Source organism: Dasypus novemcinctus, chromosome 3 (assembly GCF_030445035.2).
Source record: "Dasypus novemcinctus isolate mDasNov1 chromosome 3, mDasNov1.1.hap2, whole genome shotgun sequence".
NCBI lineage: Eukaryota > Metazoa > Chordata > Mammalia > Cingulata > Dasypodidae > Dasypus > Dasypus novemcinctus.
Genome location: NC_080675.1, coordinates 152,947,139 through 152,959,589, shown reverse-complemented (window position 1 = coordinate 152,959,589; position 12,451 = coordinate 152,947,139). Strand labels below are relative to the sequence as shown.

At 38.3% G+C, this 12,451-nt stretch overlaps 2 protein-coding genes across 8 annotated transcripts in view; one reads left to right on the top strand and one right to left on the bottom strand.

The window, feature by feature from the left end:
• FBXO22 (F-box protein 22) overlaps positions 1-12,451 on the top strand; it is a 55,414-nt gene that overhangs the window by 31,752 nt on the left and 11,211 nt on the right. For 2 of the 5 annotated variants that reach the window (XM_012528894.4, XM_058294580.2), the window contains exons 7-8: positions 340-1,775; positions 3,621-3,756. In XM_012528894.4, coding sequence (XP_012384348.1) covers positions 340-757 — 418 coding nt within the window. In that variant the 3' untranslated portion in view covers positions 758-1,775; positions 3,621-3,756. Of the gene's footprint in view, positions 1-339; positions 3,757-12,451 lie in introns of all 5 variants that reach the window. The other 3 variants (XM_058294579.2, XM_058294578.2, XM_071214316.1) reach the window with 2 other exon arrangements.
• NRG4 (neuregulin 4) overlaps positions 2,202-12,451 on the bottom strand; it is a 254,219-nt gene continuing 243,969 nt past the window's right edge. For all 3 annotated transcript variants that reach the window (XR_011648466.1, XM_012528895.4, XM_071214317.1), the window contains one exon: positions 2,202-3,780. Coding sequence is in view for 2 of the 3 variants with exons in the window: in XM_012528895.4 (XP_012384349.1) it covers positions 3,740-3,780 (41 nt within the window). In the remaining variant the exon portion in view is untranslated. The remainder of the gene's footprint in view (positions 3,781-12,451) is intronic.

The window sequence follows — 12,451 nt, the reverse complement described above, 5'->3', positions numbered from 1 at the left end:
AGTATGCTCTATACCCTTCCAGACCCAATTATAGGTTTCAGAAATCTTTGTAGGGTATGGCATTTGCCCCTTTATCCGTTTTTATTTCTGTCCTAAAAATAGTTGCTTACTTCTCCATAGATCTGCCTTCTACATTCTTTTAATGCATTAATTTCAGTAGTTTAATTTTTTAAACCTTTATTAAGAGTCTTCTTATCTGAGGGTGAGCCTCAGACTATTAAAGGCTGCCAAAGTTAGCTGCCCCCAATCAGTGAATCCAGAGGGCTTTTCTTCTATCTTTTTTTTTAACTCTTAAAAATTTAATTTTCTTCATGATATATTGTGTTTTTAATTTTTCAGGAACTCTTTAGATATTGATGCTACTGGTGTGGTTGGAATGTCATTTAGTGGACACCGAATCCAGAGTGCTACAGTGCTCCTCAACGAGGATGTCAATGATGAGAAGACCGCTGAGGCTGCCATGCGGCGCCTCAAAGCAGCCAACATTCCAGAACAGAATACCATTGGCTTCATGTTTGCTTGTGTTGGGAGGGGCTTTCAATATTATAGAGCCAAGGGGAATGTTGAGGCTGATGCATTTAGAAAGTTCTTTCCTAGTGTTCCCTTATTTGGCTTCTTTGGAAATGGAGAAATAGGATGTGATCGGATAGTCACTGGGAACTTTATATTGAGGAAATGTAATGAAGTAAGGGATGATGATCTGTTTCATAGCTATACAACAATAATGGCACTTATTCATCTTGGGTCATTTAAGTAAAGCCACTTTAAAGTTGGCTTTCACAGTGTACAACTTTTAGGCTCTGCCTTTTCTAGAAAATGGATACTTGGGATAATATGTGTATTTCAAACAAAAATAGATATATCTGTTTTGTAGCTTTTGTTGATGCTCTGAAGATCATATTGGGGTAGTTTTTTAATAAATTAGATGGACAACTTTGTATGTTACAAAATGCTGATCAAGAGTTGAGGGCTTTGCATCAGACACAACAAGCTGATTATTGTTATATTGCACTTACACTATGTAGCTGCTGTGTAATGTGACTTTAAAAGTCTTCCTGCATAGGAAGAACAAAAGGAGATTTGTCAATAGGATGGAGATTTACATTCCACTACTACCTCTCTGCATTGTTAGATCTTTTTTAGCAGAATCATGAAGACTTTTTTTCTCCCTTAATAAAGGAGAAAAAATACACAGATGGTTTATTTGTTTGAGAAATCTTTTTCTTCTTTTCAATTATACCAGTTTTTTCAGAAGTCATAATAAAATTATTACTGACTTTTTACTTATTTGATAAAAATTAAAGAACTCTTTTTGCTTTAGTACTCTAAAGTTGCTCAATCCGATAAATTGCCAAGACTAATCAGGATTTTATTACTTTATAAGTAAAAAATTTTCCCTTTTTTTTCACCAGTAAGAAATTGTAAGAGGAAATCTTTTTTTCACTTAGTTCTGTAGAGCTAATTGACCAGAGAATTATGTCACCTGATTTTGGTTTTATGCCAATAAAACACACCTTGGGAACTCATTCAGATAGCGTTTTGTATTTCATTGTTTTGGGTGGGTGAATGAAGAGTAAACTTTTACAAAAGAAGACCCGGAATACGAAGTATTTCAAGTTTGAATTTCCTAATTATGTAAATATCTAAATGAGATATGTATACCAATCTTACCCTAATATTCATTCTTTCCTTTTCACAGAGTGATAGAACCCTTGATTTTTGGCTGAGCATGTGCCTCCCAGAACAAAGACTACATTTTCCAGTCTCCCTTGAGGGTATGACTGTGTTCTGGTCAGTGGAGTATGAGGGGAAATGATGTGTCCTTCAAAATGGTATTGTCCCCATTTTTTGTCCCTTTCTCCATCCTGTTGTTTGGAAAGTGGATCTGGTAGTGAGTCACTTTAGGTTCTGCAGAGGAAGAAGCATTCCATTGTGGAAGAGAAATGAGGTAGAAGGATCTTAGGTCCCTATACAACTTTGTGGAAAAGTGCCACCAGAAAGTGCCTTGTACAGCCTATGTCAAGATTGTTACAAGACAGAAAACACCAGAATGGTTTAAACCACTACTTTTTTTTTCAGGCTTTGTTATAGAGTATCACTGTGTTAGCATGTTCTATCTCATACAGCATGATAAAACTAGCATATGGCGCTTTTATAATGTTCATTGCTTAGTTCCCACAGGAAATAGACAACTTGCAAGGTAAGTAAAATCAAGTTTATTAATATATTATTATTCCCACTTTTCTCTTGTTATCAGTTTTCTCAATTTTTACCTCCAAAAGTGTTTTTTTCCCTTACTGTGTATGAGTGTGCTAAAAATACATAAAGGGGCTCCCTTATTTCACAGTTATTCTAAATCTTAGTTCCTGAGTAAAATCCAAAGAAAATATTGATGATCAATAGAACTTTTAGTCTATAAATATTTATATTTAGCCATTTCTGTTTAGCTGTTGATTCTGTTATTTAACATTGGTATCCATTATCAAGTAGACAGTACCTCAGAATTCTCATCATTCAATATGCTTATATGGCATGTACAGGAAAATATTTTGTAAAATTTCTTTATCCCTGCAGTTAACCAGAGTTGGTTGAATAGTGGAGGAAAATGGATTTTAAAAAAAGAGGATTGAATTGATTGTATTTTTTCCAAATTAATACTTAATATAAAATGGTTTTTTTTGTTACCTCTCAAAGAGTCTGCTACAGCATCATTTCGTACAAGAGTTGACGTTAGTATAGGGTTCCTTTTTCTGATAGCTGAGACGTTGGGGCCTGCTATGAACAATAGGTACATATGGCTGCAACCTTGAAGGACAGTAGAAAGGGGAAGAATTGTGCCAGTAGAAAAAAACAGTCATACTGATGAAAACAAAAAAGATGATCCTCTCTGCCCCTCAGAGGCTTTGAGGTTGCATGGAAGAGGAATACTAATTTAACCAAAATTAAAATTGTAAACATTAAAGGAGTAAGTAGTATTGCTTCAACTGTGAAACTGGAAGAATGATTGCATGTGAAAAATTTAGGTGAGCACAAAAAGAGAAGTATTGCAGAGTCTACCCTTATTGTGTTCACATACAGAGCTCTCTTTTCTCAAATGGTGATTAGATGATAGAGTGGTTTATTTAATCAAGGCATTTAAAAATACTAAGTTCCTCTATAAGCTTTCAAAGCAAAATCATTTCTGTAGCTGCAGTTTGCTTCGGAAGCATGTATTTCCATTCTGTTCTATCCAAGTAGAACGAAAGCCCTTATAAATCGAGTAGCAATGTAAGGAAGAGGAGGAAAGGTAGACCTAGAATGTAAGACCTAGGCATAGATATACCCTGCGCAGTGATACAGTTGTTAAAAATGCACTGTGACCTATACTACTGAAGTGGATCCAGTAGGTTACTTTAGTACTATGGTTTCTCAGTTTCACTTAAACCTGTATCACTGGCAGACATACAGACTTCCTAACCTAATAGGGGCAGCCAGATAGCAGAAGTTTTGCCACTGATTTATATTGCAAATTAACAAGATTAACATGGGATGAATTACAACAGAAATAAACTTACAAAAATGAGAACTTTCTATGCAGTCTCAGAAAAAATAAATATACTTCTGCCATTTTACCCCCACAGAAGTCTGACACAGATTAGAACTGTCATGAATTGAATTTTAATGGAAATGGAAGACTTCAAATCCTCTTCGTGGAAATTGTGAGATTATAGACGATTGATTTAAGACAAGGAGTTGATTTTCAAGTGTAGAAACTAGGTATGAATCTGCTTAATGAAAATCCTAAAATAAAACAAAGGAAGCATTAGTAATAACATCCTTGTTAAATGAACAAAATAGCACCTTTACCATATAAAGAATGTGTTACCAGAAAGATAATTAAATATTGGTAAATTAATACAGGGAAGAATAGTCAAATATTTTTAAGACATGGTATTTTTGGTTTACATATTTCACTTCTCTCCTCCACAACTGAGGTAGGTTAGTAGTAGAAAACATTGATAAAAGCCAGTAAACTTTAATTAATGTTTTGGTGGTAATAGTGTATGGAGCATTTTCATAAACAGTTTGTATAAAAGTTATTATTGCTCTATAGTGAATTTCATCACAGCCAGCAAAAAGGCAAGATTGATAATTTAATAGAAATTGAAATAAAACGTATTCATTAACTTCGTCAATGCAGATAAGGTTAAAGAGAATTTTTTTAAACTTTATTGTACCTTATATAAAATGTATACACTCTTTTAACTACTTTCAAGAGTACAATTTAGTGTTAATTATATTCACACCAACATCCATTACCCAAATTTTTCATCACCTCAAACAGAAAATTTTCATCTGTTAAGTAATAAACTCCCCATTCCCCTCACTTTCTGGCCCCTGGTAACCCATATTCTAATTTCTGTCTATGAATTTGTGTATTCTAGTTTATTTCATATAACAGTTTCTACAATATTTTATCTTATTGTGTCTGGCTTATTTCACTCAACATGATGTCTTCACAGTTTATCCATGATGTAGAATGTGTTCCTTTTTATGGGTGAATAATGTTCCATTGTGTGGATATACCACATTTTGTATATTCATCTGTTGATGGATACTTGGGTTGCTTCCACTTTTTTGTCTGTTGTGAATAATGCTGTTGTGAACATTGGTGTACAAGTATCTGTTTGAGTCCTTGCTTTCAATTCTTTTTGATGTCAGTTCTTTTGGGTATATACCAGGAAGTAGAATTGCCAGGTTAAATGTTAGTTCTGTGTTTTCTTTTTCAAACTGACTTTGGCTATTTGGGGCCCCCTGCAATTCCATATAAATTAAAGGATCGGATTTTCCATTTCTGCAAGAAAAAAAAAAACCTGAGATTTTGATAATGGATAGTGTTGAGTCTATAGATTACCTTGGGCAGTATTGACATCTTAAAAACATTAAAGCAGTGGACTTGGCCCAGTGGTTAGGGCGTCCGCCTACCACATGGGAGGTCCGCAGTTCAAACCCTGGACCTCCTTGACCCGTGTGGAGCTGGCCCATGCACAGTGCTGAAGCGCGCAAGGAGTGCCCTGCCACTCAGGTGCCCCTTTCGTAGAGAAGCCCCACATGCAAGGAGTGCAACCCATAAGGAGAGCCGCCCAGCGTGAAAGAAAGTGCAGCCTACCCAGGAATGGCGCCGCACACTCGGAGAGCTGACACAACAAGGTGACGCAACAAAAAGAAACATAGATTCCCATGCCGCTGACAACAACAGAAGCAGACAAAGAAGACGCAGCAAATAGAGAACAGACAACCAGAGTTGGGGGCGGGAAAGGGGAGAGAAATAAGTAAAATAATTAAAAGAGTAAAAAAATAAAAAGTTTTAAGAAAAATTAAGTCTTTCGGTCTTCAATTTCTTACAGAAATGTTTTGTAGTTTTCAGTGTATAAGCCCTTCATTTCCTTGATTAAATTTATTCCCATAAATTTATTTTTTTTTTAAAGATTTATTTTTTCTTATTTCTCTCCCCTTCCCTCCCCCCCTTCCCCCCTGCCCCAGTTGTCTGTTCCCTGTGTCCATTTGCTGTGTGGTGTTCTTTTTTTTGTCCACTTCTGTTGTTGTCAGTGGCATGGGAATCTATGTTTCTTTTTGTTGAGTCATCTTGCTGTGTGTCCGTGTGTGTGGCACCATTCCTGGGCAGGCTGCGCTTCCTTTTGTGCTGGGCGGCTGTCCTCCTTGCGTGTGGGGCTCCCCTACGCAGGGACACCCCTGTGTGGCACAGCACTCCTTGCGCACATCAGCACTGCACATGGGCCAGCTCCACACGGGTCAAGGAGGCCCAGGGTTTGAACCGCAGACTTCCCATGTGGTAGGCGGACGCCTTATCCATTGGGCCAAGTTTGCTTCCCACATTTTATTCTTTTATCTGGTATTGTGAATGGAATTTTTAAAGTTCCATTTCCATTGTTCTTTAGTATTTAGAAGCACAACCCATTTTTGCAGGCTAATCTTGTAGCCTGCAACTTGCTTAATTTATCTAATAACTCCAGTAGCTTTCTTATGGATTCTTTGGTAATTTCTAAATACTAGATCATGTATATGCAACTAGAGACAGTTTTACTTTCTAGTTTGTGTGCCTTTTATTTCTTTTCCTTGCCTAATTGCTTTGTGTAGAACTTTTAGTACAATATTTATTGAATAGCATTGGTGAAAGTGGGTGTCCTTATCTTATTCCTGATTTTAGTGGGAAAACTTAGTCTTTCAAAACTATTGAGTATGATGGTAGCTGAGGGGTTTTATAGAAGCTCTTTATCATATTGAGGAAGTTCCCTTCTGTTTCTAGTTTTCTTCTGAGTGTTTTATCACAAAGGGTGCTGGATTTTGTCTAATGCCTTTTCTGTGTCCATTGGAATGATCGTGTGGCTTTTTTCCTTCATTCTATTAATGTGATGTATATTGATTTTCTTATGTTGAACCAGTCTTGCATTTCTAGGATAAATCACACATGATCATGGTATATAATCCTTTTAATTTGCTGTTGGATTCTATTAGCCAGTATTTTATTGAGGATTTTTGAATCTGTATTCATAAGGGAAATTCATCTGTAGCTTTCTTGTGATGTCTTTATCTGCCTTTGGATTACGGTAATGCTAACTACATAGAATTAGTTAGGAAGAGTTCTCTCCTCTTCAATTTTTCAATTGTTTGAGAAGAATTAGTGTTGATACGTCTTTGAATGTTTGGGTAGAATTCACTGATAAAGCCATCTGGTCTTAGACTTTTTTTTTCAAGGGTTTTGATTACTGCTTCAGTCTCTGCTCCTTGATATCTTCAGTTTCTTCTTGAGTCAGGGTGTAGGTAGTCTGTATGTTTCTAGGATTTTGTCCATTTCCACTAGATTATCTAATTTATTGGTGTACAATTGTTCATAGTATTTGGGGGAAACAGAAAAAAACAACTGTAGACTTCTTGTCAAAAACATGGAAACCAGAAACAGTGAATGTCTTTAAACTGCTGGTGGAAAACTTTCAATCTACAATACTATGTGCAAGAAAATATCCTTCAAAAATCAAGGCAGGAAAGTGGATGTAGCCCAAGCAGTTGGGCTCCTGTCTGCGGTATAGGTGTCCAGGATTCGGTTCCTGGGGCCTTCTGGTGAAGGCAAGCTGGTCCATGTGGCGACTACTGGCCTGTGCAGTGACTGGCCCAAGTGGTGAACTGATCAACGCAGAGAGCTAGCCTGCGTGAAGAGCTGGCCCAGCAAGATGATACAACCAAAAGAGTCACAGAAGAGAGACAATAAGAAATGAAGCAGTCCAGGGAACTGAGGTGGTACAAGAGATTCAGTGCCTCTCTCCCATTCCATAAGGTCCCAGGATCAGTTCCCAGTGCTGCCTAAAGAGAAGACAAGCAGACACAGAAGAACGTACAGTGAATGGACACAGAGAGCAGACAACAAGAGGGGTGGGGGGAGAAGTAAATAAATCTTAAAATAAAAAAGGCAACAGTCATTTTAAAAAATCAATTTCATTGATACATATTCATAAAGCATACAATCCATCCAAGATATACAATTAGTGGTATTTGTATAATCACATAGTTGTGCATTCAGCACATTAGTTATTATTATTAAAGTATTTTCATTACTCCAATAATAAAAAACAAATAAACTGCCCCTTAACTCTGTCCCAATCTCTGTCCATCCCCTGCCATACAAAGTTGCTATTCTGTTTCCATCTCTCTAGTTTATTTGTATTTGTATTTTGTATAGATGGAGTCAAACAGTATTTAATCATACCTTTTTTTCTAGTTAATTTTCACTTGGTAAGGGAACCTGACATTATATTGGGCTTCCCTTTTCAGGAAGTTTTGGATCACAGAGTGGTTCAACAATGGCAGCAGAGGAATACTGGTATGGGATGTTATTGACAGGCGATATATGGTTGACAGGGAGTTATTCAGGGCATGTGTCCAGGGTGCATGGAAATGTTTGGATATACTCATAGTGGAAACAATTAAAAACAACAGCTGGGGGGGGTACTGGGTTCCTGGCCAGGGGGCTCTGTCGTGGTCCCTAGGGGAGCAGCAGCAGTCCCCCAGATGCAACGGTAAGGACCAGGAAGGAATGAGGGTCCAACAGTGAGCCCTTGATACTAATGACTATGCTTGTGAGCCTATACACTTGAAATAAGAATAAGGCCTAGAGCAGCACTGTGCCTAAGAGTTCCCTCCTGACAGCCTCCGTGTTACTCAAATGTGGCCAGTCTTGAAGCCAAACTCAGCATGTAAATGCAATGCCTTCCCCCCAGAGTGGGACATGACACCCAGGGATGAGCCTCCCTGGCACCGAGGGATCACTACCAAGTACCAGCTGATGACGTAACTAGAAAATGACCTTGAATTAAAGGTTCAGCACGGACCAGCAGAATATCCCTGTCTACATATAATAACAGGAGTTAAAAATGCTGTTTGACCTAAAGCAAGGGGGAAATGGAAAGGACAAATGAGTTCATATGGCTATGAGTCTCTAAAAAAGAGTCTGGAGGTTGTCAGAAGAATTGCCCTTGTGCACACCTGAGCAGAGTCTCAGAGACAGATGAAGTAGATACAACCCCAGGTATTGGTCCTTTTGAGGGCTAAAGAGACCCACAGGTTCTATGGTCATGGCAGATGGGGTTCACTGCCATGTCAGTTGGCCCTTCTTTGGAGCTGGTGTTTCTGCATGATGGAGCTGGACTCAGATGGGATCTCTTTTCACAAGCCTTTCATGCTACTTTACTGGAATTGTAGTTGGTGCTGTGGTTTAAGATGTATCTAGGGGATTTGAATCTCTGGACTGACAATATGATAGCCAGGCCCTGAGCCTCAACAGACTTCAACTCCTACACTCTGATTTATTGGACTTACCCCACTCAGCTAACATGGAGTTGAAGAATGTCAACCACCACACCTTGGAGCCTAGAGTGCCTACAACTGAAAGCAGGAGGATTGCATCCAGTATCCATGTGGAATCTAAGCCCTCTCTTGACATAGATGTGGAATGGACACAACCAAGCCAAGGTGCACAGGAAGGAGGAATAGAATATGGATTAGAGTGGACTTAATGATATTCTATTCATGAACTATTGTGGTTAATAATCGAGAAAATGTGGCATTGGTGTGTAAAAAGTGGCCATGGTGGCTGCTGGGTGTGGGGAATGGGAGGAAGAGATGAGATGTGGAGGCATTTTCAGGACTTGGAGTTGTCCTGGGTGGTGCTCCAGGGACAATTGCCGGACATTGTATGTCCTGCCATGGCCCACTGGATGGCACGTGGGAGAGTGTGGGCTATGGTGTGGACCACGGGCCATGAGGTGCAGTGATGCCCAGAGATGTACTCACCAGATGCAATGGATGTGTCATGATGATGGGGGAGAGTGTTACTGTTGGGGGAGTGGTGGGGTGGGGGCAGTGGGGGTGAATGGGGACCTCATATTTTTTGAATGTAATATTTTTTTAAAAATGAATAAATTGAGTAGAATTTTGGGGGAAAAATTTTTCACTTGGTATATTTCCTTTATTTTTTTACACTCAATGGAAGATTATTAATATATTACTATACACTACTCTCCCTAGTTTGCTTTGTTTGTATTTTTGACTTTTACCTTTCAACCACTGCCATACCCATATATTAGTGCTGCTAGTTACAAACACTATGGTGTGCTTTCACAATTTCTATTCATTTTCAAAGATTTACAACCAACCTTTTCATTACATTCTTCACAGATTAAACTTTAGCTTTCCATTCTGTAACTTCATTGTTTCCTGGTGACCTATATTCTAGTCATTAACTCCATGAGTTTACCCATTATATTGTGTTCATAATAGCATTAATCATATACAGTATTTATCCTTTTGTGTCTGGCTTACTTCATTCAAAGCCTTCCACGTTCATACATGTCAAATGCTTCATGACTTAATTTCTTCTTAAAGCTGTATACTCCATTGTATGTGTACGCTGCAGTTTATCCATTCTTTAGTAGTTGGACACCTGGGTTATTTCTATCTTTTGGCAATTGTGAATAACGCCACTATGAACTTCGGCTTGCAGATGTCTGTTCTTGTCATTGCTTTCAGTTCTTCTGGGTATAAACATAGTAGTGGTATTGTCAGGTCACCTGGCATATCTATGTTCAACAACTTTATTTTTTATTTTAATTCTTTTTTTTAAATATTACATTAAAAAATATGAGGTCCCCATGTACCCCCCACCCCACTGCTTCCCCCATGGCAACATTCTCCTCCATCATCATGACACATTCATTGCATTTGGTGAATACATCTCTGAGCATCGCTGCACCTCATGGTCAATGGTCCACATCATAGCCCACACTCTCCCACGTGCCATCCAGTGGGCCATGGGAGGACCTACAATGTATGGTAATTGCCCCTGCAGCACCACCCAGGACAACTCCCAAGCCCCAAAAACGCCTCCACATCTCATCTCTTCCTCCCATTCCCCGCACCCAGCAGCCACCATGGCCACTTTTTCCACACCAATGCCACATTTTCTTCGATTACTAACCACAATAGTTCATGAATAGAATATCAGTAAGTCCACTCTAATCCATATTCTATTCCTCCTTCCTGTGGACCTTGGCTTGGTTGTGTCCATTCCACATCTATGTCAAGAGGGGGCTTAGATTCCACAGGATGCTGGATGCAGTCCTGCTTTCAGTTGTAGGCACTCTTGACTCCGTGGTTCAACAACTTAGGAGTTGCTAATCCTCCATGGTGGCTCCCTTCCTACATTCACACCAGTGAATAAGTGTTCTTACCTCTCCACATCCTCTCCAACACTTGTATTAATAGTTATCAATTTTTTAATAGTGGTCATTCTAGTAGTAGTGAAATGATATTTTATTGTAGCTTTGATTTATATTTCCCTAATTTCGAACATTTTTTCATGTGTTTTTTTGGCCATTTCTATTCTATGAACAAATGTCTATTCAAGTCTTTTGCCCATTTTTTAATTGGATCATTTGTCTTTTTATTGTTGAGTTGTAGCATCTCTTCATATTTCATGGATATTAAACCCTTCTTGGATATTTGATTTCCAAATATTTTCTCCCATTGAGTCAGCTGCCTTTTCACCCTTTTGACAAAGTCCTTTGAGGTGGTCTGATTTTGAGGAGGTCTCCTTTATCTGTTTTTTCTTTTGGTGTGTGTGCTTTGGGTGTAAGGTCCAAGATCTTGAAGATATTTCCCTCCATTTTCTTCCAGTAGTTTTATGGTCCTGGCTTTTATATTTATGTCTTTAATCCATTTTGAGTTGATTTTTATGTGGGGAGTGAGATAGGGGTCCTCTTTCATTCTAATGGTATGGAAATCCAGTTCTTCCAGCACCTTTGTTGAAGAGACTGTTTTGTCCCACTTATGTCGACCTGGTAGGTTAGTCAAAAACCAGTTGGCCAGGGAGCAGATGTGGGTTGAGCAGTTGGGTACCTGCCTCCCACATGGGAGGTACCAGATTTGGTTCCAGTGCCTCAAAAAAAAAAAAAAAGACTAGCTGACAAAGAGAGCAGGTACCAAACAGACACAGAGAGCAGATAGCACAAACAATGAAGGGGAGGAGAAATTTTTAAAAACCAGTCAGCTATAGAGGTGAAGGTCTATTTGTGGACTCTCAATACTATACTTTTGATCAGTGTGTCTTATCTTTATACCATTTCCATGCTGTTTTGACCACTGTAGCTTTGTAATATGTTTCAAGGCCAGGCAGTGAGAATCCTCCCACTCTTCTTTTTCAGGATATTTTTGGCTATGCGGGTGCCTTTTCCCTTCCAAATGAATTTGGTACTTGCCTTTTCTGTTTCTGTAAAGTAGGCTGTTGGAATTTTGATTGGAATCATATTGACTGTATAAATCACTTTTGGTAGGATGGACATCTTCCTGATACTTAGTCTTCCAGTCCATGAACATGGAATGTTTTTCCTTTTGTTTAGGTCTTCTTTGATTTCTTTTAGCAGTGTTTTGTAGTTTTCTGAGTATAGGTCCTTTACATCTTTGATTAAGTTGATTCCTAGGTATTTGATTCTTTTTGTTGCTATTTTAAATGGAGTTTTTTCCCCTGGTTTCCTCCTCAGATTGTTCAATACTAGTGTACAGAAACATACTGAATTTTGTATGTTGATTTTGTGTCCTGCCACTTCGCCGAACTCGTTTATTAGCTCAAGTAGCTTTTTTGTAGACATTTCAGAATTTAGTATATATAGGATCGTGTCATTTGTGTATAGTGAGAGTTTTACTTCCCCTTTTATTATTTAGGTACCTTTTATTCCCATAAACTCTGTTATTTTTTATTCAGGTTTTCAAATTCTTCTTTGTGCTTGCACAGTGTCTTCTTGATGTACTTTATCTCTTTTGCAATATTGTCTTTCAACTCCTTGATTTGATATAGAAGATTTTTGTGAACCTCGTTGACTATTTTGTCAAGTCCTGTGTTTCA